The sequence below is a fragment of the Plasmodium fragile genome (assembly GCF_000956335.1).
Source record: "Plasmodium fragile strain nilgiri unplaced genomic scaffold supercont1.57, whole genome shotgun sequence".
Lineage (NCBI taxonomy): Eukaryota > Apicomplexa > Aconoidasida > Haemosporida > Plasmodiidae > Plasmodium > Plasmodium fragile.
Window position 1 is genome coordinate 51,210 of NW_012192637.1, and position 26,654 is coordinate 77,863.

General features: G+C 42.9%; 7 protein-coding genes across 7 annotated transcripts; 5 read left to right on the forward strand and 2 right to left on the reverse strand.

Annotated features, from left to right (window-relative positions):
• Nucleotides 1–2,099: 2,099 nt before the first annotated feature.
• Nucleotides 2,100–4,148, forward strand: AK88_04235 (uncharacterized protein; the record flags this gene model as incomplete). Its single annotated transcript, XM_012481845.1, has 1 exon — nucleotides 2,100–4,148. One exon carries the CDS (start codon nucleotides 2,100–2,102, stop codon nucleotides 4,146–4,148), a length of 2,049 nt encoding a protein of 682 aa, XP_012337268.1.
• Nucleotides 4,149–5,610: 1,462 nt separating this feature from the next.
• Nucleotides 5,611–8,155, forward strand: AK88_04236 (uncharacterized protein; the record flags this gene model as incomplete). The annotated part of the gene is made up of 3 exons (XM_012481846.1): nucleotides 5,611–5,727; nucleotides 5,879–6,725; nucleotides 6,807–8,155. The coding sequence occupies 3 exons, from the start codon at nucleotides 5,611–5,613 to the stop codon at nucleotides 8,153–8,155; spliced, it is 2,313 nt and encodes a 770-aa protein (XP_012337269.1).
• A 536-nt stretch (nucleotides 8,156–8,691) lies between these two features.
• AK88_04237 (uncharacterized protein) lies at nucleotides 8,692–10,065 on the reverse strand (the record flags this gene model as incomplete). Its single annotated transcript, XM_012481847.1, has 1 exon — nucleotides 8,692–10,065. The coding sequence occupies one exon, from the start codon at nucleotides 10,063–10,065 to the stop codon at nucleotides 8,692–8,694; it is 1,374 nt and encodes a 457-aa protein (XP_012337270.1).
• A 2,827-nt stretch (nucleotides 10,066–12,892) lies between these two features.
• On the forward strand, nucleotides 12,893–14,347 carry AK88_04238 (uncharacterized protein; the record flags this gene model as incomplete). The annotated part of the gene is made up of 1 exon (XM_012481848.1): nucleotides 12,893–14,347. The coding sequence occupies one exon, from the start codon at nucleotides 12,893–12,895 to the stop codon at nucleotides 14,345–14,347; it is 1,455 nt and encodes a 484-aa protein (XP_012337271.1).
• Nucleotides 14,348–14,441: 94 nt separating this feature from the next.
• On the reverse strand, nucleotides 14,442–15,896 carry AK88_04239 (uncharacterized protein; the record flags this gene model as incomplete). Its single annotated transcript, XM_012481849.1, has 6 exons — nucleotides 14,442–14,545; nucleotides 14,649–14,689; nucleotides 15,012–15,133; nucleotides 15,277–15,385; nucleotides 15,575–15,627; nucleotides 15,819–15,896. 6 exons carry the CDS (start codon nucleotides 15,894–15,896, stop codon nucleotides 14,442–14,444), a joined length of 507 nt encoding a protein of 168 aa, XP_012337272.1.
• Nucleotides 15,897–16,974: 1,078 nt separating this feature from the next.
• On the forward strand, nucleotides 16,975–18,551 carry AK88_04240 (pyridoxal 5'-phosphate synthase, glutaminase subunit Pdx2; the record flags this gene model as incomplete). The annotated part of the gene is made up of 7 exons (XM_012481850.1): nucleotides 16,975–17,076; nucleotides 17,275–17,382; nucleotides 17,531–17,585; nucleotides 17,719–17,837; nucleotides 17,990–18,103; nucleotides 18,248–18,302; nucleotides 18,445–18,551. The coding sequence occupies 7 exons, from the start codon at nucleotides 16,975–16,977 to the stop codon at nucleotides 18,549–18,551; spliced, it is 660 nt and encodes a 219-aa protein (XP_012337273.1).
• Nucleotides 18,552–21,012: 2,461 nt separating this feature from the next.
• AK88_04241 (uncharacterized protein) lies at nucleotides 21,013–25,521 on the forward strand (the record flags this gene model as incomplete). The annotated part of the gene is made up of 1 exon (XM_012481851.1): nucleotides 21,013–25,521. The coding sequence occupies one exon, from the start codon at nucleotides 21,013–21,015 to the stop codon at nucleotides 25,519–25,521; it is 4,509 nt and encodes a 1,502-aa protein (XP_012337274.1).
• Nucleotides 25,522–26,654: the final 1,133 nt, after the last annotated feature.

A 26,654-nucleotide genomic window follows, 5' to 3' on the forward strand; every position in this document is an offset into this window, starting at 1 on the left:
TTTTTTTTTTTTTTTTTTTGACACAAGCCACGCAACGAAAAAAGGGTGAACACATGGAAGAATGTCGTGGCTCTTTTCTTCGTGCCGATGTGAGCACACGGGAGTGCAACAAATGCGCTCGATTTGGCACTCCTTCAACAACAGGCTCATTATACGGGGTAGAGAGAATTTCACCTTCCTTTATTAAATGAGAACACGCAATTGCCGTGGCCACTGTTCCTATCCATCATGCGAAATAGAACAGCTTCGTTCTTTTTTCCGCAAAAGTGTGAAATAATTCGTCACACCTGTTTTGGGTTAATGCGTGTTTATGTTTTTTTTTTTTTTTTTTTTTCTTCATTTTTTTTCATTTTTTTCCCAAATTGCCTGACCTGTTAAGGCGATTTTTTCCAATTTTACAGCTAAAGGCATTTCCGCATGCGGGAAAACAACTGCAAAGGGATGTAGTATCCCCCCGACTCACTCATCGCTTCTTTTACGCCAATATCAGAAACGCATGGAACAAAAAATGGAGAGACAAAACACATACGCGTAAAATGGTGAATCCTTTTTTCCCAACTTTGTTTTATATGCTTTTATAACACAATCAAGTTAAACATTTCGCTTTGGGAATTTTAAAAATTTGCAAATTTGCAAATGGAAAAAAAAAAAAAAAAAAAAGCCACATTTTTTTTTTTTTTGTTTTAGTAGCTAGCTAAAATGTTTTACATCCCTTCCCTCCTATAGAGGGTAACAACTGCGATCTAAGGCGTAAACAAAACAGAAAAAAAAAAAAAAGAACACATAAAAAAGGAAAAAAAAATCATAAATTCAGCAAACAAAAAAACTGAACAAAAGGAATAAAATTGGACTTACGTTTTTCCCTTTTTCTGCCTTGCGCCAAATGAGGTATAAATCTGAGCGAATGACCTGTGCGCAGTCGAACAAACCAAACGAACAAACGAACGAACACATGCATGTTGTCAACGTTGTCAATTTATTCGCACTTGTAACTTGTAACTTGTTCTCCTTCCGTGCATGTATTTTTCCTTTTCCCTTTTTTCGTTCATTCCTTTCTTTTTTTTTCCCCCTTTTCATTTTTTCCATTATAGAGACATGCGCGAAAATATGCGGCAGCAGATGTGAAAGTCACACTCAACCAAGCGTATATAATATATAATACGTGCCTTGACGTTACTTTTTTTTTTTTTTTTTGTTCTTTTGGGGGAAATTGGCAAAATAAGGCTCCTGACTCTCCCACCACCGTTTTTTGTTGCTGCTTCTTTTTTGTTTTTTTTTTCCTGTAATGTTGGTACGAAGCATTTAAATTTTGTCAAACATATGCAATTTAAAAATGTTTTAATAAAAAAAAAAAATTCAAAAAAAAAGGAACATGGCAGGCAGAAGCCTATAAATGCGTATTTTCACGATTTATGTTATTTCCATTTTTTTTATATTTTTTTATTCTATTTTTACTGTTTTGGATTAATTGGCAAATGAGAAATTTTGGCTGACTGATTTCCTCCCTACCGTCTGTTTGCAAGTTTGTTAAAGAAACTCACGGACTACCCATTTTGATGAAAAATAAAAAATCATGCAAAAAAAAAGAAAATCTGAACAAATAAAAGCGAAACCACGCTATTGTTAGTTTTATGTGATTGATCATCCCGACATGTTGTAAAGCAGTTATAGAAGGGTCGTGCTGTTGTGTACGTATTTTATTGTTTACCTTTTTTATATGCCGTTATTATGAACGTTCATTTGCGAGTTGCTGGAACCATTATTTTTTCTACATGCAATTTTTACCATTTGGAGCACCCGCTCATAAAAACGCCTTTCATATATAAGTAGAAATATATATTACAACTACCGACGTTATATATATAATTGTGCATGCATAATATTTACGTATGTTATTTGTATATATTATATTATGTATGATAACATTTAGGTGACACACCTCCCTGACCTTGTATGCGTTATTCCGTAGAAGGAGTGATATATATATCCGCTTCCCCTTTCGCCAAAAGCGATTGATTTAGCAAAATTTAATGAAATACAATTAGTAGAGTTACTCTTTTTTTTTTTTTTTTTTTTTCCCTGTGTATTTTTCTTTAAAAATGAGGAGATCAAGGAACATTTTAAGCTTCGGCTTAATTCTGTTGCATACCCTTTATGTAAGTTTGACCTCGGCCGATCTCCCTATGCATGTAGAGATTAAGAATTTGGTGGGAAAATGGAAAATTCAGAGGACACAGACATCTCCAAAGATAACCACCTGTGGATCCAGCCAACCGAACAGCAACATTTATAATGTAAAAATTACAGACTATAAAAAGTACCTCCTAGACAACCACTACAAATTTACCTCTGACATGTATGTCATTTTATCTGATGACTTTGTATCCTATGGTGACATGCATGACACGACTGGAAATGAACACCGAAAGAATTGGAAGGTACTAGTTGTGTATGATGAGCATAAGAGGAAGATAGGTACATGGACTACGGTATGCGATGAGGGATTTGAAATTAGATTAGGAAATGAAACATACACTGGTCTTATGCATTATGAGCCAACTGGAAAATGTGCAGAAGTGAAAGAGGATGACCAGACCGATACTAATGGAGAGACAGATTGCTACGTCACGAATTTTAACAAGATCAGATTCGGTTGGGTAGATATAACAAAACCAAAGGGTGAGAAATTATATGGTTGTTTCTATGCGGAGAGGTATCACTTACCAGGTGAGCCTGTCGTGGTAGCAGATACACAGAATACCTTCCCCAAGGAAACAGGTATTAACAGCCACCTGCATATGAACCACTTTTATTACCCATCTCTCTCCACTGCTACGTCAAGCAGTAAGGATAAGCCCACCTTTACGACGAGAAAAGATATGAACATTAATAAGAACAGTGAATTGTACTGGCATAAGATGAAACACTTTGGAAAGAAGAAACCTCTAACCAGAGCGACTATGATGGCTGCGAAGCAAAAGTATGCTTGCCCATGTAACAAAGATGAGCATGTACAGGATGAAATAAACGATGGAGGTAATCCTCCAGACCAGCCTGTGTCCCCTGTATCGTTAGTACAAATGAAAATTAAAAGTGGAGACAGCGGAACGAATGAAATGGACTTGGTAAATTATGAAGACACAGAAAAGTCCCCCCACAGAGAATTAGATATTGACGAATTGCCAAAGAACTTCACCTGGGGAGATCCATTTAACAACAACACAAGAGAGTACGACGTGACTAACCAGTTGTCATGTGGCTCGTGCTATATTGCTTCCCAGATGTATGTGTTTAAGAGAAGAATTGAAATTGGCTTGACCAAAAATTTGAACAAAAAATACCTGAACAATTTCGATGACGTCTTGTCCATACAAACAGTCCTTTCATGCTCCTTCTATGACCAAGGATGCAATGGAGGCTATCCTTTCCTGGTTTCTAAAATGGCCAAGTTACAAGGTATACCCCTAGATAAGGCATTCCCTTACACAGCCACGACGCAGACCTGTCCGTACAAAGTAGAGCAAACTGGTTTAGTAACCCCTGCTCCTGGAACCAACCCAGCCAAGACGCAAACGAAGAATCTGAGACAAATAAATGCAGTTATATTTTCCCACCCAGCAACCACTGATATGCATAATAATTATGAAAAAAATACAAGTGATGACCCAGAGAGATGGTATGCAAAGGACTACAACTACATTGGAGGTTGTTACGGATGCAACCAGTGTAATGGAGAAAAGATAATGATGAACGAGATGTACAGAAATGGACCTATCGTTGCTTCGTTGGAAGTGACTCCTGACTTTTATGAATATGCTGATGGTGTGTATTATGTGAAGGACTTCCCTCATGCAAAGAAATGTACTGTGGATGTTACCAAGAGAAATTACGAGTATAACATCACAGGATGGGAGAAGGTCAACCACGCCATTGTGCTAGTCGGATGGGGAGAGGAAGAAATCGATGGCACTTTGTACAAATACTGGATTGGCAGAAACAGTTGGGGCAAGAACTGGGGAAAAGAGGGATACTTTAAGGTAATGCGAGGTGTCAACTTTAGCGCTATAGAAAGCCAGGCCCTCTTCATCGAGCCAGACTTTACGCGAGGCGCGGGTAAGATCCTCTACGAGAAACTCAAAAATGAGTAGTCACCGTGGCAGAGAAGTGAACCGCATAGAAGTGTAGCAGAGAAGTGAAGCAGACAAGTAGACCGTACGGGGACGCGTACGCGACATCGCCAGGGCAGGGAAGGGGCACTCGGCTCGACGCCGATTGATGAGCCAGATGAACTCCTGTCCGCTCATTTCACATGTACGCGTCCAATTTTTACATGACATCTTTTTTTTTTTTTTTTTTAAACCTTTTAATCATCATTGCCGTCGCGAGGGGTCGCCGACGGCGCCTCGGCCTCTTCGATCGTTTGCAACCTGTGTGTGCATGTGTACTTGTTCATAAAAATTATTTTGTGTGCAAGCACACGCCACACGGCTGCCGACCCCTTTTTTTTTTTTTTTTTTTTTTTTTTTTTTTTTTTTTTTTTTTAAATGGCATTTAACTTTTAATTAAATTTTTAAAGTTCTTTTTTTAATCGGATGGACAATGGTGTACACCCTTCGCTTAGCGTTTAATGCGGGGAGAAGTCTCTCACTGGGCAACAGACTTATACACATATATAAAGCTTCTTCACCCGGTCACTGCAAAGTGGTGTTACAAGCACACACACAACAGCAACTGTCACCCTGTTTAGGGAAACGCCAAGATGGGGAGATCCTTATAACATATGCACCTGTTCACTTCTACTCTCCCCCAACCGTGGCAACGCCAAATGGTATGCGCGTTAGGGGAAGAACACACATGACGCGTTGCATATTAAAATTGTGGTATAGCCTTTCTCAAGTGTTGTCCCCACAGTGAGCAGCGATAACGCGGTTGCATCCCCTCTCCGTGAGGGCACCTAAAAGGAAGAACAAGAAAAAAAAAAAAAATACAAAACTTGCTCACTTTAGGAGGATCCCACAATTTGAGGCACCTCTGCCGCGTAGCCGCCAAAAAAAAAAAAAAAAAAAAAAAAAAAAAAAAATAGGGGAATACCCACATCGCACATTTAGAAGCAAAACAGGAGAAAAAAATTCCCCCAATTTTGGAACGCTCCATTTATACAATTGCCCTTTTTAATATCCTTCCATTTTGTGTGTTTAGTTCCATGGAGTGGGAGAGCTTTCCTCATTTGTAATTTGTACCAAAGGGTGGAAAAAAAAAAAAAAAAAAAAAAAAGAGGTTGATTGAAAAACGAAACTGCTGAGATAACTTTTTTTTTTTTTGAGGCGCTTCCTATATGCAATTTGGAAGGAATGAGGAGATGGGAAGTGTGCCAACAGTTTTGTATTCCTACCGATTATTCTGTTTTACTATTAGAGAGGGGAGTGACTTGAAGACGTAAAAAAAAAGATAATTCAATATAAAACAAATATAACACCTGATTACATTATGTAGACTGCAGGGGTTACCATTTTTGTGTCTCCTGTCCCCCTTGTTGGAAGATCGGCTTCCACCCACAAATAGACATATGCACACACAGACTCCGTTTTTGTGTGCCTGTTATGTGACGCAATGGTTGAGAGGGAAAGAGTGGCAGCCGGAGAGGAGGTGGCCTACCTGGGGCTGAAGCCCCGGTTCTTTCTAAACCGCTTCCTCCATGGGGTATTCTGCAGCGGCGCCTTCCGCCAGGTATGCTTTTTGCAGAGGCGAACAGCGTAAACGGTGCAGTTGTTGACTCCTTCACCGCGTCACTGCGTGATTGCTTCGTGTGTAGTGTCTGCGTCACCGCGTCACTGATTCTTCCCTTCACCGCGTGACCGCTTTCTTGCCCCACTTGCAGGCCATGAAGGAGGGAAAAGGAAGGCAGCGTAAGATGAAAATCCTCATTTTGCTGCTGACCGGGTTGTTGAGCTTCCTCCTTCGTCTCTTCTCGGTCATACGAAACGAAGCAATCATACACGAGTACGACCCCTACTTCAATTACAAATTAACAAATATTTTAGAAGAAAATAATTTTTACTACTTTTGGAATTACTTCGATACAAAGTCCTGGTTCCCTCTGGGCAGAACAACAGGACAAACTTTATTTCCTGGACTGATGTTAACGAGTCATTTCATTCACAAACTTTGTAACAGTGTTGGCGTGCTAGTAGATATAAAAAGTATTTGCATTTACATTGGACCCTTATTTAGTTTCCTTACTTGTATAATAACTTATATGCTAACAGTGGAAGTGTATAATTTTGAAGGGGCCGGATTAGTAGCAGCTCTGTTTGTTTCCATCTCGCCTTCCCATGTGTCCAGGACAGTAGCAGGATCCTACGACAATGAAGCGATTGCAATATTTTTACTTCTTCTATGTTTATATACTTGGGTTAAGTGCCTGAAGGAAGGGACTCTCCTGTCATCTCTCCTCTGCTCACTCAGTACCTACTACATGGCCCTTTCATGGGGTGCATATATATACATTACTAATTCAGTAAGCTTATATATGTTAGTAATAGTCCTACTAAAGAGGTACAAATTAAAAAATATAATCTCCTTTAATGTGTATTATGTATTAACAAGCATCCTTTGTCTGAATATCCCATGCATTGAAAAAGCTGTTTTTGTCAGCATCGAGCATCTTGGCACGCATGCCATTTTTCTGCTAACCAATGCATTACTCATAGCAACACATGTGATTAGTTATATGAAATTGGACCAGCAGAATTTTGAACGTAAGTTTATACAAATGTGCTTTCTCTTCTTTTTTTTCATTTTTAAAGTTTTTATCTTTACAAATAAGCTATCTTGGAATCATAGGTCTAGAACCCTACTAGATCCTACTTATGCATTTAAACACAATCCTATCGTTGCATCCATTTCGGAACACCAGCCTACTACATGGTCTTCATACCTATTTGATATACACCTTGTTTTAATTTTTGTGCCCATTGGACTGTACGAATGTATGAAGAAGGAGGCCCCGATGGAAGCTTTGTTCTTGGGCATTTTTTTCGTCCTCTGTTTGTACTTTTCCGCCCTCATGGTTAGACTGCTTTTAATATTTTCTCCCATCGCCAGTGTGTTGAGCGCGATAGGCTTGTCCTCCCTTCTGAACCGCTACGTGCGCTTCCTGCGTGTGCCTCCCAGCACGTACCGGGCGTCTCTACTAATTCGAAGCGAGGTCCCCCATGGGCAGAGCCATGCGTGTGAAGACCATTACACGGATGAGCAAAGCTCCACGGGACAAGTGGCTTCCGAGGAGGAGCACCGAGGAGTGGAAGACAGCTGCACCGACGAAGAGAGCGATACTGTTAGCGAACCCTTGAATAGGTCCAACAATGCGTTACCATCACGAACACCACACAACCGCATTGTCAAGCTCCCCTTCAACCGAACGGAGAACACCCAGGTGCCTATCCTGACGAGCCTGTGCATCTTAACCCTCTTGGGCTACTTGATCATGTTAACCATTTTGCATGCCACCTGGTGTTCTTCCATCGCTTACTCCGAATCTAACATAACTTTTTATAGTCGAAATGAAAAGGGAGAGCGGTACATAAATGATGATGTGAGGCAGATGTACAAATGGATTCAACAGAACACAAAAGAAGATTCAAGGATAATGGCTTGGTGGGATTACGGCTACCAGTTGAGTGTCATGGGAGACAGAGTAACCTACGTAGATAATAACACCTGGAACACTGAACACATTGCGACGGTTGGGTTGATTCTAAGTGTAAATGAAAAACAGGCCTACGAATATGTGAGGAAGCTAGATGTGAATTACGTCCTCGTCTCCTATGGAGGGTATTCAAAAAATTCTTCAGATGATTTGAATAAATTTTTGTGGATTCTAAAAATAACGAACAAACAATTCAAGCATATAAACCCACTCCTATACTACTACCATCACCAGCACCACCCCCTGGGGAAAAATGCAACCCCCTTCATGTCGAGCAGTCTCCTCTACAGGCTCTCTTACTTTAACGTGTCCAATGGGACACGCAAGGGGTACGACTACATACGGAAGTTGGAGGTCCCGGAGGTCAAGCCACTGCAATACTTCGAGGAGGTGTTCACGTCCGACGTGTGGGGCTTCCGCTTGTACAGGGTTAGACAAGACGTGTGAGGGGGACGCGTCAAACTGTGCTCGGCCCACTCACCCATTTGACTCTCCCTCCCGAATTGTCCCCCCTATTTTTGCGTTAACTGATTCGCTTCTCTGTCTTTTTTTTTTTTTTATGGCGCCCCTCTTTTGTGCAAAAGCGACCGCCAATATATTCGCACTTTTCGTCACTCCCCATTTGTACCTTCCCCACGCGCACATATGTAGAATACGATAAATGGTGTGGGGGATATGTTTATACACACACAGACTTACCCGCATGGGTTTAATTAACTGAACTGCTTTGTCAACAGAGAGTTGCGTTGTGTTAGAGAAGGAAAAAGGGGTGACACGTAAAGTCACATGTCCCTTTGGAGGGGAGAAACAACGAGAGGAAATAAACAAACAGGATATGTACACGCGTAAAACGGAACGTTTTCTACGGGAGAGGGTAACAAGGCTAGCTGCAGGGGGGGGGGGGGTGGAACAACAAAAAGATGAATCACTGTAACAAATAGTGTCCCTTCTGTCGCCTACCCCCGACGTGCCTACGAATTCTTCTACGAGTGCAGCTGGGACACGTGTTTATTCTTGAGCTTGTCAATCTTCTCCTCTTCTGGCAGCAGAGGAACGAGGGTGAGGGAGAATAAAAGGAAGAAGCCGCAAATGAAAATATACAAACTGAGGTGGTCAAAGTTGTAGCTGTCTATCCTTAGGAGGTAGGTCAAGAATGAAGAGGTTCCTTTTTTAGTTAAGGAACCCAAATTCTTAACACTTAGAATGGTAGCAAAGACACTGGCTTCCAACCCAGGTTGGCATATATTAGCTGTTAAAATGAAGAGTGGTAGTAGCTGTATTTCTGTGATGGCTTCAATTAAAAAGCCTCCACTGAGGACAAACAACTCATTCGAAATACCAAAGTAGGTGTTTATTTTTTCCGTTAAGACAATTGGTGAAATGTAAATAGGAAATGAAATCAATGTGGTTAAAATGAGTGTCTTCTTCAATCCGTGGTTTTTTAAAAACAAGCGGTAAATGATGATCCCGATGAGAGAAGCAATTCCATAGGTCAGTCTTAACGTGCCCATGAAGGAAGGTCTGAATCCGAGCTTATTTGTACAGAAGAAAAAAAACGCATCGTCATAATCAGGTCCAGACATGTATACAAAAATGTACAGAAAGGGTCCTAAGAAAATTGGTGTATTCACAAATTTAATCAGATCCTTTAATTGAGTAACTATACTCTTCTCTGAAGTGTATTCCTTTTCCTTTAAGAAGAGACAAGACAGGGAAATTATAAGAGGGAAAAGGGACGTCGCCATGAAAATATATTCTCTGGAAATTTTTTCTAAAAGGAAACCTGAAAAATATGCTACTGACAAACTTCCTATCGCTTTGGACGCTATAAACTCCGTCACTTTATTTGTGCCTTGAGAATACGTCTTGCCAATGGAACTCTCCACCACCAGGGCCTCTGCCACTGTTGTACAGAAGGAGGCACAGAGCGAAATGAAAAAGAGGATCAGAGTAGCTTGGAATACAGATAGGTCTAGAAATGCTAAGGCCAAAAAATTTAATGACTGAAATAGGCTGAACAGGAACAGGTACGGTTTCCTTCTCATGCCAAATATGGACACCGAATCTGTGATCAGTGCTATGGCTGGCTTTAAGATGAAGGGGATGTATGGGTACATCAGTATGAGCGACACCTGGTAGGGTGTTAAACGAAAGTAATCCTTGAACAAGTAATATATGGCCAATGATGCCAGGTGGGTCAGCCCATCGGACAGCCCAACCAAGTACACCACTATCTGCGTGAAGTCTACATGGTGCTTAGACTTGGAACCGATCAGCGGTAGCTCCTCTCCCGCCGCTTTTCCTCTGTCCACAATCGGGTCGATACTCAGGAACGGGTTGTTGGACTTCTCTATCATGATAGCGACTCGTTCGCCTGGCCCAGCGGCTGCACGGGGGAAAAAGTTGCGTTGCATAAAAGCAGCGTGTGTGGTGGTGACCCATTTACACAAAAAGGACACCTCAGACGTGTCATTTCGCTCTTTTTTTTTGTTTCCCCCCTATACGGGGGCTAAGTACCTTTTTCTGGCGGCTATATGTGTTAGAGAGAGAGGGGGGGGGGGGGGGTCCACTTCAGTCCTTTCGCCGTGATTGTCCACTTGAGCCCTACGCGGTGCTTTCCACTCCGGTGCAGCCCCAAAGCGCCTCCCTCCGTGTGCTGCACTCGCACCACGTCGCCGCGCGTAGCAAAATTGAGCTTTATAATCTACGCTTTTAGTAAAATCACGCCCACAGTGAATAACATATGGCATTAACACAATGGTAACAAAAAAAAAAAAAAAAAAAAAAAAAAAACAACGTATTACGGAACACTCACTCAAAAATGGACATGACCCAACTTTACCATTTCGCGCATCTACCCGTTGGTGATGTACAATGCAGTTTGTTGCGGCGGCTGAATTTTAACAACGTCCACAAAATGCATTTCCAGGTGTGTATTTTTGAGTGAGAAAAATTAAAAAAAAGGAAACAAACAAAGGAAGCGAAATCGAAATATACAAGCGAAATATATAAGCGAAAAAAAAAGGAAAAAAAAAAAAAAAAAAATAGGCGCCGGGTACAAAACAATTTTGCTTTCCCGCTCACTGTTGCGATGATGTGTTTGTCAACATTATTGTTGCTACTTCATTTCGCTTTGTGTTATTTTAAATATTTTTGTGTAATTTTTTTTTTTTTTTTTTTTTTTTTCTCCCCATTTGACGAATTCGTTAGTACTGGAGCTGTGCGACGGCGCGGCCGAAGCATTGGCGCATACGTGGGTGCGTAAGGTGTACACCTGCACTTACACCTACGTAACGTGGGCAAGCGCATACGAGTATGCTTGGGAATACCAACGCGAACACAACCGGCACATGTAGGCGTACACAACATATGTGCCAAGCGGAACTCACGCGAGGAGAAGCATGTAGCAGCGGCCAGACATTTCCCTCACCCACCAAATGTGGGGATATTGCGTTCGTTTTTTCCACTACCACCCTTGGAATCATGTATGTACATCACAGGGGCGTCGAATGGCTCTGATGGTTGGCGCGCAAATGTATACACCTATGGCTGAGGCGCAAGTACCATGCACGTACACGTATGGTTTAATGTATGTGTGTGGGCACTGTTGATGCCTTTTTTTTTTTTTTTTTTTTTTCACGCGTGTAATTTTGTTCTGATTAAAAGGGCGGTTGGAACAGTTTTTTTTTTTTTTTTTTTTTCCTTTTCCCCCCTCTCTGCGTGATGCTCATTGGGAGTAGTACTCATGGACAATTATGCACAGGGGACATAGGCGGCTTTGCGCATTCCACATTTGCTTTCACGTGACGGTTTTTAGGGCTCACATTTTTTAAAGAGGAAGGATTTGCAGTAATTTTAACATTATCCCCACGCAACTTTGTGGATGCGGCGGGGTCACTCACGTGTGCCAGGTGGGGAATGCTCACTCTTGTGAAGGGGTAACGCCCTAGGGGTGTGCAAAAAAAAAGGCATTCACACCGCACAGCACCATCGAAGCACCACAGGGGGAATTTTTCTTCACTGGGGCTAATGCTACTTTTCAACTTTGGAGTTACACTTCACACCCACCATGGTGCGACCCGCATAAAAAGTTAAAATCACGTGTAGCCAGTTCAGCTATACCTGGGGGCCAAGCTCGCTGCGTCCGTTACGAGTTTAATGGGCGCGGAAGTTGATGAGGGAACAGGGGCTAGAGTTGCGAACAGGCAAAGGCCACGCGGTAGGAACCGGAAAAAAGGAGCCATAGGGGTGTTTTGCATCACCGCGCTTGTGAACCGAACCTTGGCAAATGGGTGTTTAACGCGTATAGGGAATAAAAAAAAAAAAAAATATAATTAAAAAAAAAAAATAATCTAGTACACGTGAAAAAAAAAAAAAAAATTTGCCAAGGGGGAAATTTGAAAAAGGGCTGGGCGACCGAACAAATGCTATATATAACTACTAAACCGGAACGCGACAATTTTTTTTTTTTTTTTTGTTTCCATGAAGCAGGAATATCATAATTAGCAAGTACCGAGGTCGTGCAGGTTTAGCATTCCACCCATTTGACCATAAAGTTGTGGCGTTAAGTAGTACTACCATTATATATGTGATTAGCGCCCATCTGGTCCAGTTATATATATATATATATATATTTTTCCTGCGTGTCCATACCCCCCGCCCTGAGCCTCGGCCTAATCTCGTTATGTTACAAAAGGGGAAAGGCGCACTTTGCGTGAACAATTTTGAACAAGTGTTAGTTTTTCCCCTGTTTAGGTCCCCTTCCCCCTCCAGGGTATATAGTTGGGGTGTTGCACCCGAACCGTGCCTGTGAAAGCCCACGTAATTTTATATAATAAAGGGCACTTTTGAAGATCCCACACGTGAGAAAGCTTCGCCAAAAAAAAAAAAAAAAAACTTACCCACCTTTTGATGATGCCATTCAGAGTAGAAAAGAGTTCCCCCCTTTATCGCTGAACAAGTGTATTGTGCAAAGTAACCCGACTTGTGTTACCTCCTATCGAATATAAAAATCGAGCCAGGGGAGAGAGAGCTGCACGCATGAGATTACACAAACCCCGCTGCGGCGCGACTCGCGGCCACCGCCCCGCGGCGAGAGGAGCAACCCTAACTCCAACCCCAAATCTCTCTCTCCGCCTCTCGCTCTCTCGCCCTGTCGCTCTATCGCCACAATCCTAGCCCAGTATGAACGAAATAAAAGTGTCGTACCTAAACTACCCCATATATGGAATAGGGTCAAATGATAAGTACGTGGTGACGTCGGGAGGAGGGGGGGGAAAGAGCTATGGAATAGAAGACCTGCTTGACATCAACACATTTAATGAAAAGGAAAAGAAGTTACAGATGCTGTGGTCGACGACGCAGCAAAGAGGTGTGGTCGATTCAATTGTCTACGATAATAAATACGACATATGGTTAGGCTCCGTCAGGAACGAGTGTGTCATTTTTCAAATAAATGAAGACACGGGTCCAAACATCATACACAGCTTCGTCACTGACTTCAGTCCGAAGCATTCGAGACAGGTGGTCGTGAAGTTTTCCTCCACGAGTAATTTTATTTTAACGGGGGGTGAGGACAAAACGTTGAAGTTGTGGAAGCTCAAAATTGTAGAAGCCAACCCCAAGGGCGGGGCCGCAGGGGAGGAAGCGGCGGGGGAAGCCGCAGGCGAAGCGGCAGCGTCGTCATCGACAGAAGCTGCAGCAACAGGAGCGCCAGAAGGGGGAGAAGCAGCCGCAAAAGAAGTAGCAGTAAAAGAAGCAGATGGAGCAGCGGCCGAAGCAGACGCGCCGGAGGGAAGTGTCCGCCTCGGGAAGAAGAAGAATTTCTTCATCGACACCTCCAGCAACATAGTCGAGCATGTTGGAGACTTCAGAGGACACGAAGAATGCATCAAGGACTGTGACATAGCAGAGGACGAAAAAATTATATGCACATGTTCTTCAGACAATTCACTTAAAATATGGAACACACATACTTTTGTGAATCTACACACGGAACAAATGAATAATCCTAAACAGAAAGGGGATAAGCTGAATTTCCGGTGCTGTAAATTTTTACGAAATACAAAAAGGAAGGAAGATTTTGTGTATACCCTTTTAACGACTGCCTACACAACCAGAGGAAATAGCTACCTCATCACCTGGAGTGTCGTGTTCGACGATAAAAAGGATAAATTTAGCTGCGTGAAGCAGAAGTTTATTTGGTTAGACGACAGACCATGCTGTAATATCGCCATGAGTCTGAATGAGAAATTTCTTGCCTTAGGGTTCAGCACAGGGGCCCTAAAAATTTATAATAATAAATATTCCCTCTTAGCACATTATAAAAAACATGAACTCCCCATCACGGCTATGTGCTTCATCAAAAATGATACCTTCTTGCTTTCCGCTGGGGCAGACTATAGTATAAGTTGTCTTCATATCGACTCGTTTAGCTTTCGTTACTTGAGGAAGATTTGGAAGCTCTTCTTCATTCTAATGATAATGCTTACGCTGTGCATTATTATGCTCGATTTTTTTAACGTCGGTTATGACCTGCGCATGAGGGACATCATTCAGAACAAATCTGCATTCGTGAAGACAAAGAAAAAGAGCCCCCAACCAACCCGCGCCCCCTCTCCCTCCTCAGAGGAGTTGTGAAAATGGGGGTGAATAATAATATCTGTCCATCGAGCTGCGCCACGTCACATATGCGTGTGTAACGTCGCAGGGGGGTTTGTCAACGTACCGAGAATCAAGTCGACACGGCCTCATCCTCCGCGATGGGGTTGGCATGTATCGTCACGGACTCTATGAGGATGTCCTTCACGGGCTTGTGCTTTTCCCCCACGGGTTCTGCTAATTGATTGGTGTTAGGGGGAGCGGCATGTGATAAGTGATGGGGGGGCGTGGCATGGTGACGAATTTTACAAGCGTCGCAGGTCAGACGCAACACGTTTACCATTTTCCAGAACGGACAGGACATCCATCCCATCTATGACCCTGCAAAGTGGAGTGAGGAAAATGGGGCAGGGTTTAGCGGTTGGCCTTGTCCCCAGCGAAAGGGGCTTCTTTACAAAGTGGTGCGCATATCCCCGTATGCATCTCCAACCGCCTTTCTTTTTTTTCCTTTTTTTTTTTTTTTAAACAACTCTGTCGAAATGCACATATTGTGCGTGTCTCCAACTCAAGAGACATCGAATTTTTCATCATCCCTTTTTTTATATTGAGAAGCAATGTGCGTATTTTTTTAGGCCACGATGCCGGTGCAGTGTCGCTGGCCGGGTGGTGGTGTTAATCCTCCCCCTCTCCTTGCACATCTTACTTGCCGAAGACGGGGTAAACTCCATTGAGGTGCGGTTGCCTGGAGTAGGTTATAAAAAACTGGGACCCGTTCGTGTTGGGCTTGCCCTTGTTGGCCATGGAGACGATTCCTCGTTTGTCGTGCTGTAGGGTGTGGCGGGGGAAAAAATGTGCATAGCAGTGGGACGAGTAAAAGGCAATATAATACTACGTGGACGGCGGATGAAGGTCGAGATAGCGACGTTTCGCGCACTCTCCACGCGGCCACCAAATCTCATTCGCCAAACCTTCAACGTTGATTGAAATTCGTCATCGAAATATTTCCCGAAGATGCTTTCGCCGCCTTTTCCAGTGTTCGTGGGGTCCCCACCCTGAATGGCGAACCCTTTAATGTTCCTAAGGAGCAGGGCAGGAAAAAATATACACATATATATATATTAAACGATGTGACAAAAGTGTTAAAGGATAGCGAACTACTCCGATCACATCACTTCTACCCCCCCGCTGGACGCTCCAAAGGATGGAGATGGAAGCATGTCCCCAGGAGTGATTAGCTTTTTTTCTCTCTCTCCCCCTCTTAGCAACCTGTGGAATTTGGTGTTATCGTAGTATCCCGAGGCACACAAGGCTAGGAAGTTCTAAATGGAAAAGGTGTGTTAAAAGGAGGGATACATAAACGGATTGCAGTGGTTTTGTGTTTCGCCCATTTCCATTTTTCTCACAAATCGTGCAGATTAAAACGGAAGGGACTCATTTGATTTCCCCTTTCCTGGGAGAAACTCCTCAACCGTGGGGGATTTTTTCTCTCCTTTTTTTTTTTTCCCCTCACTTTGCACGTTTTAGGAACCTCATAGCAGAAGAGTTCTATTTTGATGTCGCCATAGTTGGTATGTAACGTTAAAGACATTTTTGCAGAGCAAGTTGAAACAGGGAGCGGGTGGCCAGATTGGCAGATTATCAGATTGGCGGCTGTATATTAATCCGTGTTGCCTTCATGGGGGCGTTTCCCTGAGTTCTGTTCTTCTGCACATCGGCTCATCCGTTCATGTATGCCTTTTTTTTTAAAAGCGCATCGGGGTATGGGAGCGTATTGAATTGTTATTACCGTGACACCATGTTACCATTTTTCCTTTGAGGATTTTTTTTTTTTTTTTTTTTTTTTTTATACATCTCATTAAAAAAGTGTCATAACGCGAACTCTTGGTGCATTAATAGTCGCCCCCCCAATTCGAGTGCGCATGCGCGACGGAAGAACGGAGGATATTAACTTTGTTGCCGTGCCTCCTGCCGCATAGAGGGTGTTATATATATGAATTATTAGAGGTACATAATTTATCACAACCCATGCACGTAAAAGCCGTATCTAAAATTTTGTTCAACCTAGAAATTCTACTACCCCTGTGGCTGTTTTTTTTTTTTTTTTTTACCATTTTAGAGGAATTTCCCGCTGTTCGGCTGAGTTAGATGCAAATTGAACTGAGTCGTTATTCTGCCCATTTAGGCACTGTTGACGTGTTCGCTCTATGGATGTGAACGATCTGTACATGCACAGAACCCGCCCTTTCATTTCTCCCCCTTACATTTTCCATTTGTGCAAACTGTTACATATGGTTATCAATCCCCTGACGCAAGGCGGAAGGATTTAACCCATTCGGGGAAACTAAACATTTAGCAAGCTAACTTGAAGCATTTTTTTTTTAAATTAAATTTGCTGCCAGGGGGGGGGGGATAAACCCATATTTGCTTACATATATATTCAATCGTGCGTGCCACGAATGCATCTATGTGCGGGGCGGACTGACGACCACGGGATCCTCCACACAGAACGAAGCTTCTTACTTTCCCCTCATTTCCTGTTCATCTCACAGGGTGCACATTCTGCATGGGATAAATAAAAAAAATATACTTTGTTAAAAATACATTTTTTTTTTTTTTTTTTTGTTTTTTGCATCCCTACTTGTGAGCCACTTCCTTTTTTCGAAAAAATGACAGACATCACAATTGGAGTTTTGTCTCTCCAGGGGGACTTCCAGCCACACATAAAACACTTTCATAAATTGGAACATCCAGGGTTGAAGGTTATAGAAGTAAGGACGCATGAGCATGCCTGCATGTGTATAAGCGTGCTGCACATATTGATAAAGCACAGCACAAACCTCAAATCTCTACCTGTACATACGTGGATGCACCACTTGGGTGCCTCTTTAATGAGGGCACAATATATACGAATGTATAGGAGCGAAACGCTATCCATTTTCACACCCTTTTGTTGCATCTCCTTCAAGGTTCGAAGTAAGGAAGACCTGAGCACCTGTGACGGTCTGGTGATACCCGGCGGGGAGTCCACGACTTTGAGGAAATGTTTCGCCTACAATAACGATACCTTATACAACGTAAGAATTGGCAACTGGTGTGGATCGTGCGTACGGTTGATGCCTCTAACGGTGTGTCTGCACCTTCACATTTATGGAATTTCCTCGTACTCGATTTCTTTTTGTTTACAATTGGTGTCACATTTTTCTTGCCCTTCACATGTCACAGGCCTTAAGGGAGTTCATCCATGTTAAGAAGAAACCCGTATGGGGGACCTGTGCGGGTAAGGAAGAGTAGCAACGGAACATGTAGAGCACCGCGCCATCCAGCAGCACATACATATGTACATAATGCACTCAAAAACAGCGTGATCATGGATATAAGTCATCTGTGTGTGCCATTCCATCCCCATTCAGGCTGCATCCTCCTCTCCAACAACGTAGAGAACAATGAGACACAGAGTCAAGCATACGGAAAAAATTTCTCCTTGGGGGGGCTCGACATCACCATAAACCGGAACCACTACGGCTCGCAGGTAAAATGGGAAAAAAAAAAAAAAAAAAAAGGATAAAATAAGAAAAGACGCAAACAATAATCTATGGTCACCTATTCATTTTAGCCCTACAGCTTCTTCACCAATTTAACACTGCTCACATTTCCTTCTTCGCACAATTTTTATTTCCACAGAACGACAGCTTCATATGCTCTCTGAATGTATACTCAGACAGCAGTGCCTTCAAGAAGAATTTGCGCGGAGCCTGCATACGAGCCCCGTACATAAAGGAAATACATTCAGATCAGGTAGTGCACCTCTGTTAAGGCTCGCCGTGTGTATACGCGTGATCATATGTACACGTGGTTGTACATGTGCGTGTGCTACTGTTCCCCCCCCGTTTTTTTAACCTTAACGTTATTGTCGCCACCACCACCCTTCCCCTGTTGCAGATTCACACACTCGCGACATTTTCCCACGAAACCGTCGGCCCCAATATAATAGCTGGTAAGGAACTACATAACCACGCGCATATTCCTACGGACGCGTTCTTTGTACGTCTTGCGAGCATATGTTATTCCCTTGCGAAGCTAAACACCATGCTGACTGTTCACCTCACTCCTCCCCCTGCTTTTATTCCCTTTTTAAGCTGTCGAACAGGACAACTGCTTGGGGATGGTTTTCCATCCAGAGCTAATGCCGTACAGTTCCTTTCATCAGTATTTTTACGAGAAGGTGAAGAATAGTAAAAAGTGAAGGCACATGGAGGTCTATGTATGGACACAAGGGCAGGTACTTCCCCCATATGCATATATATCGTGTGTGCATTCATACAGACACAGTGCGTACCCAGCGGTTAAATTAACCGTTTAAAAAAATGCGAATAGAAAGGGGATCTTTACTGCGCTTTTTTTTTTTTTTTTTCCTTTTCTCCATTAATGTCAAATGCTCTACAGGATTCTGCAATTCTGCAGCGTTCTTGTCCCCCCACGTTTATCGCACGAGTGTGCGGTTAAAGTCGTTTGGGACAAATGCCCAAGTATGTGTCCACCCCGCTGATATTGGTGTGTAATAGGTTTCAATTTTAAGCTGTACATGTTCTTCCAACCGTTCACTGTACTTATCCATTTTTTTTGAGTTTACCACACGTTTCCAAATTATGAACAACGTCGCTCCGTCTTTCCCCAGCGTTTTTGTAGCAAAGAGGACCCCTTGTCCTTTTCTGCTTTCCGTTACATGTCCCTTTTGTGTTGCTTAATTTTTTTTAATACAATTTCGTTCTATGCTTTAATCTTTCTTTTTTTTTGCTCTACAATGTTGAACAATTCTCAACTGAAGCGATCGCATTTTTGCAAAAAGTTGCAAATGAAAATTTTTTACACCTTACTAGCCAAAAGGGGGGAAAAAAAAAAAAAAAATATATCTTTTTACCTGACCTGTTCATATAAAAAAGAACTTTTCTCCATTTGTTCCCCTCCCGATTGGTGTAAAAAAACAAAAGAAACTCGAGAAGCGCATATTTGGGGGCACGCAAAAGGAAACTCCAAAAAAGGTGTTTTCCATGCAGACGCGTCCAAATGGGCATGTCCAAGTGAAAAACTGCGTATTTTTTTTTTTTGCTAACCCATCATATGCCACGCCCACGTGTAACAGTACATGCCTGGAGTAACGAGCGTATCGAGTTTGCGTTGCTCGCCACAAGTGGGGGCTGCAAGAATAAAGCTTAAAAGGCTAAACAGGCGCAGCATTATGCAGTACACTAATGTACACAAAAACTATACCTACTGGAACAATAGTATACTGCATATTGCTGCGCATTAGTATGGCGCCATTTTGGTATCACCATAACTGTTTTTTCCCCACCCCTGCTTTCTACACATGTACATTTTCTTCACTGTTAATATACTTTTTTTTTTTTTTTTTTTTTTTTACCGTCCTGTCCGCTAGTACGTTAAAAAAAATCCCATTTTTTTGAACTTGACGACTGGGAGGAAGATAAACGGGCAAACGTGAAAAAAGTGAAAAATATGAAAAGTGTGCAAAACGCGAGAAATGTAAAAAAAACTAACCACCTCTGTTTTGCATGTTTTTGCGTCCACAAATTAAACGCAGCCGAATTGCATTTGTAACTCGGTTAATTTACCTGGGCTTTGCAAAAACGAAAACTTTACGATCACAACTATTCGCTATAAAAATTGAAGTATTGCGTACATGCCCTCAGTGCAAGGCAGGCATATACTCTTTTTAAATTATCCATTTTGGGGCAGGTTTCGTGTTCACGCGATGTACACTAAAAGTATACATGCTGACGTACGAACCATACATACACGCGCGGTGTGCTATCTTTTTGCAGAATTTAAAGAGTAGCAATATGTTTTAAAATACGCGCGCGAATTGCTTTCCCTACATATACATGCTTATTCTGCGTGGTGGGACGCATATCTTTGCGCACGTTTCAGTTAGTACCGTGTTATCGCTAGTCTGTTTTAGCTAACACGTGTTACACGCCTGCATATGAGGCCTATGCTGATTCGCCTTCACATACATCCCTTTTTTAATGGTGGAAAAATAAAAAAAAGGAAGAGCCTGTTACAACGTAGCAGTTTTGGTCGTGCTAGGAATACTGACGTTTAGCGGTGAAAGAGGGGTGTACCCCATGAGGATCTGGCTTCACATCTTTTAAAGTGACACGTTATATCCTCGAAGGAGGCAGCGTGCACGAAGTCTTTAATGTCGAGTGCGAATGTGAATGTGAATGCGAATGCGAAGCTGCGGAAGGACAACATTTTCATACGGGGCTCTATACACGACAAGTTGGAAATGGGGAAATTTCCCCAAGTCAATATTTTTAAATAGCGCCACGGACATGTACACGTGCACCGTACTCCGCTGCACACATGGAGAAACCGTTGTAGAGGAGGTCTTCACGTTAGTCCGAGTAGTGTTCATTTTCTTTGCACATGCTTCACCCATTTGACTTATGCACACATCCGCTTCGTGATTTGTCCTCCTTTTGTGCGTGTGTACCCTCCTCCCCACGCCTCCCGTGAGTTACACCCTTTTTATGCTGCCCAAATCTGGATTCGCCAAAAAAGGGAACTTCTGAGAAACAGGAGATAAAGCCAGAAGCAACCCACGGGAGCAAAATTCAAGCGTTTATTCCGTAAGGGAAAAAGGATAAGGACACATATTTAAAAAGCCACTGTGACAAGATGAAATGAAAGGAAAAAAAACGAATTACAGAAGTGAGTCCATTTTCTCCGCCAACAGGAATCTCTTTGAAGTACTGGAGACAATAGACGATGAAAAGGAAGCAAAGAGAAGTGCAAACTTTTTTAATAACAATAAAAATATTCTTCTAAATTTGTTCGTTAATCAGAATAGCCACAACCATGTGAATAGCATTCTCTTGGACAAAAAAAATCACCTGAACCATGGAAGGAAGACAAATAAAAAAGAATGCAAAAAGGTAGTCGATAAGAACGATGGGGGAGGAAGCAAAGAGGATGATAAGAGTGTGAGGAATAATCGCCCCGTGTGTGCGAACAAAAAATGGATTGAGCATTTCTGTTGGTTCTGTTCACTTAACCTGTTAGATGAAGTCCTAGAGAAGGAAATATATAAAGAGAAAATACATCCCCATGTGTACGATTTAATATATGACGAGAATACTTATTTCGACACGAGCTCCATGATGAGTGTGCCTTACGAGTTTGCTCGCTTTATGCTGACACAACTGGACAATAACATTGTACGTGATATTAAAATAAATAATATTATTAAGGAGGAGAAGTACTTGTTTAAAAAGTTTTGTAAAAAGTATAGGTATAATAAGGAATATGGGGAAGTTGGTGGTGGGTCCTATTCAGGAGGGAGACCCTGCTCTAGCAGCGGTTATAGCGGCAGTAGTGGTAGTAGCGACAGTAACGGTAGTAGCGGTAGCAGAGGTAGTGTTAAGAGCGACCACAGCTTGGATTATCGCAGCAGGACGTTCAGCCCTCGTTATAGTAATTATTTGAACATACGGAGGGAACTCTTTAACAGTAGTAGGGGTGGTCCCAATGGCTTGGATCACGATAATCGGGTTAATCGTGTTAGACGCAGGAAGAAGCTCTTCTACGACACCAACAACTTGGGCAACTGCGACAGCACGGACCTCTCTCACTGCACGAAGGTTTCACTTACCGAAGAGGTGAGAAAGAATAACAACAGCAACTTGTCTGACACGCTGCCCTTGGGCAGTGAAGGGGAAAGAAGGAAAGAGGCAGGAGAACATTCCCGATTGACATCCGTGGGGGACGCATCGGATCGTAAGGGTAGTGAACAGATCAGCCCCTCCGTCAGCAACTCAAGCACTAGCCGAGGAGCTCTCAGGGGGAAAAAAGGGAGTCAGAAAAAGGAGGCGAGCGATTCGTACATGTCGTCCCACATCGTGTGGAAGAATAAAATGGGACGAAGTGGGAGAAGGCGTCAACATGAGCACAGCTATCATAGCGGTAGCAGCTGCATCGTCGGAAGGGTAGCGCCTGGGGAGAAGAAGGGGAACAAGGGAAAAAGATTAACAACTAATAGAAGAGAACTGCGAAGGTGCTGTTTCGCTAAGAGGAGCGTATGTAATAATGTGTATGTGAAGTATGACGCGCTGTGCGATCGTTTAGTGAGGAGAAACAATTCGTTCCGTATACATCGCGTGGAAGAGGGGGGAACGGCGAGTGAAGTCTCAAACGAGGGAGGTGTCCCCCAGGAGACGCGGAAGGATCGTCGCAGCAGTCGCAACAGTCGCAACATGCGCAACATGCGCAGCCACAGGATATACAACAAGTACAAGAACAATTTGAATTACATAAAGCAGTTCTACTACATAGACGAAACGAAGAAGAAGCCCTTCCCACTATGTCTGTACAATATTATCAAGTCTTACGGGACGATTAAGCAGTGTTCGCGCTGCTATTGTTTCTTTAACTCCATGTGTTGCCATTGCCTGGAGTGCAAGAGGAAGTCCAACATGTCGTTAAAGAATCCCCACTACTTTATATTTCAACATGGGTTAACAGCTAGTGTGCACGATTTTCAAAATATTGTGAATCCCCTGCTGACAAAGTACCCTCATTTGTTTATATACATAACATATAGCAACCAAAGTCATACATTTGAAGGGGTAGATGTCGGCACGGAGAGAATATGTACAGAACTAAATTGTCTTTTTAAAGTTATAAATGACAAAATTAATGTGTCCATGATTGGACATTCCCTTGGAGGAATTTTAAACAGATCTGTGCTTATAAATTTGTACAGAAAAAAAATGTTTAAAAATAAAAAATTGATTAACTTTATTACTTTTGCATGTCCTCATATTGGAGTCCACGAAAATATGGCCATAATGAAACTGTTGTCAACTTATCTCGGAGCCCACACTATCGATGACCTAAATAATAAAACTACCGTGTTGCTAAAAATTGCTAGTGTAGAAAGTATAAGCATTTTAAAAAAATTTGAAAATATTATTTTTTATGGAAATTCCCAATCAGATTGGCTTGTCGGGATCCGGACTTCTCTCATTTTACCTTACACACTTTTTAATGAAGAGCTTATTATGTTTATAATAGAGCAAGCGAAGAACGTACCAGAGATTCCGATCAATATTTTCTCTGTGGTGCATCTGTACATGAGGAAGAAGAAGCTGCTGTTCTTTTACTTCTATCAGGATTTGAAGAACCCGAATTATTTGCTGAACAAACGCAAGGACCAAAATCGCTTCCTTGACCAGATGTTACAAACAATTATTTCCTCACGCAAGTTACTCTCCTGTTCGCAGAGGGAGAAGTTCAACGTTTTTATGAACTACTATGGGGAGGCGGTTGCTAAGGAGGATGGAAAGAAAGGGAAGGTGAAGAAGAAGAAAAAGTCGTTCCTCCCCTATGAGGACAGCTTCAGTTGTGATAACGTACATGGGGGAGAGGTTAACAACTCTTCCACGTCCCGCAACGGGTCCTCCAAGAGGGAAGACAGTCGCGCGTGCGAGGAGCAAACTTGTAGCAATGCCCCTGTGCAAGTGAACAGAAGGGGGGGCTCGATCCAGCAGGACGACAAAGCACCAATCCTGCACAGCACAAGGGACAAGCCGTACATGTCGGATGGAGTGAACGTGCAGATGCTCCCCATTCATTTTAGAAAAAACGTCAGTACAGGAGAGACGAACCGAACAGCACTCAAGGGTGTGTGCCACTCCAGCGATAAAGTGTCCCCCATGAATATTCTTAGTGTGGGCACCAAGGAAGGTGGTTCTCCCCCCCAGAAGGAGAAGAGGGCATCCTTGTATAAGTCACACTCGTATGAGGATATTCAGATGGAGGGGAACAAGAGGGGGGAAGCGACGTCCGACGTGGTTAGCGGCACTAACGCGAGCGGGAACACGAACACCAACATGAACAGCGACAGCGCAGAGAAGAAGACAAACAAAATGAGTTACTATAATAAATATTTGTGCATTCCAGACAACTACAAAATTGTGAGTAACGCCACCGTCACGGAGAGTGGAGGGGCCATGTATAGCAATGTTAAAATTAACAATGTGGAGAATTGTTATGTGGAGGGGGTATGTGCTGGGGGTGGAAAATCGATTCAAGACAATCGTCACACGAGCGATCGCTCAAAGAGTTGTGGTCCCGCGAAAGGAAACTCTACCCCCATCGGAGCAACTCCCCACAATGCAAACCAAAGCAACTCCCAGGAGAATAACAACAAGAAGAAGTTTGGTGACTACAAGTACTTTCAAAAACTTTTCTTCGAGTGCCTCAAAAGGAAAATTATAAATGATATAAAGACCCTGGACAATAATTTAAAGAAGAAGAAGATGAAGGAGGAGGAGCAGGTGGTTCCGAGGAAAAGCTTTTCCTTGCAAAACACGATCAACGCACTGAAGAATTATTCCCTGTTCTACTTGAAGAATGGGTCTGAGGGGAACAGCTTGGAGGGGGGGGCGGCTGGCCTGCAGAACGGTCGCCAGAACTACCAGCCAGTTGCCGAGTCCTCCCTTACCGTCGCGCCGGACCAAGGCAGCACCGTTGGCGAAGGCTCAGAGGCGGTACAAAACATGAATAGCGAATCGTGTGGGGTAAAAATGACAGAGCAATTGAATGTGCCACACTCAAACGAATCAAACAAGGAAAAGGAAAACAACATGCTTCAGGTGTTCGAAACGAAGAATGAAGAGTATGATTATATAAGTGAGTTTTTTTACACGACATCTGATGATAGTGAGGAAGGCGATGAGAACGATGAGTCGTTTGGCGACGAACACGTGGTTGGCAGCTGGACGAAAAGTGATACACATAATGAGCAGGTGCATGGGCAACCGCATGAGCAACCGCAGGAGCGCAGCGATAATGCCCAGAAGAATGCCCCAACCACCAGTGGCGTGAAGAAAAAGTGGAAGAGAACGACGTTGCTAAAAGGAATTACAAAAAACGACAAGCAAAAGTACAAACAGATCCTGTTTCACATTTATACCATTTCGAATGAACAGCTGATTGAAAAATTCTGCAAAAATCCTGAGCTGCTCTACTATGAGGTTTTGTTTTATTGTCTAAACCAGGTGCCCATCCAGCGCTACGCCATTTCGCTCCCCGTGTATTCCAATGCGCACGTGCAGATCATCGCCCACCCACGCATCTGTTCTGAGGAGTCCGCCACGGTGAAGCACTTCTTGGAGCATTTGATTCTGTGATGAGTCGTTTTTTTTTTTGTGTCCGCGCGGGGGGTGGTTACCCCACTGGGCGAGCTGCACATGTGGTGGGCCAACGATGATGTGCGGCGTGCCCCCCTTTTTTGTATCCCGTCCGAGGAGGCAGAAACACCTGCCCCCCCTTTGATAATCGCTTTTTTTTTTTTTTTTTTTTTTTTTTTAATCTTTTTAACGTTGCACTTTTGTGTGGCGAAAATTTTGAAGCTCCCCTGTTACTCTTTTTAATTTTGCTGCCCTTTCTAATGCACGCACTGATGTACATAGCAAGGACGCTACAACGAACGAACCGACACACGTGCGCCGAGCATGCGTTGAAGTCTACGCCAGGGTGAGCAAAACGCAACACCGCACCATGCCATGTTTGCACATTACTGTGTTGTCCTGTATCATATTATCATATGACGTGTCCTCACCTGCAAGCGAGGGGACAAGATTAGTTCGACGCATGCGGCTGCTCTGTGTCCCCCACGTGTAACTTCGTAGCCGTGTACCTTTGTCGCTTTGGCTGTTGTTTAGCTGTTCGCCCTTTTTTTAAATGACTTTGCGTTTTTGTTCGTGTTTGTGCCATTGCCTATTTTGTGATTTCCTTTTTGTGTTTTTTTTTTTTTTTTTTTCCCACTTTAACATTTGCCCATGTGACAATTTCTGGCTCCCTTTGCAGACACGTCTGCATCTCCACAAGGTATTTTAAAAATTAACCATTTTTGCGTACGCATTTTTGGCCGTCCTCTTATGTTCTGTTGCTACACGGTTCGCACATGGCACTTTGAATTGTCTGATTTGAGAGGCTTGTTCGTTGGCCTGCGTCCGCCCGTCCAAACGTACCCCCCGCAAGTTTACCCTCCCCAGGTTCCTTCTGCATCATGCAGCTACATAATCGTGGTAAAAAAAAAAAAACTACGCAGGGAATCTCCAATAAGTGCACACGCTTTACACATATGTGTAGGATTATATAAACATGTACAAGCGCCTACGTATGCTCTTATGCGTGTGTGCGCCCAATGCACTCCCCTGCACCGGGGCGCGCACCGTTTTTTATACTTCCCCAGAATGTTTCTAATTTCTTTTGGCTGTATAAATATTATAAATAGGAAAAAAAAAAAAAAAAAAAAAAA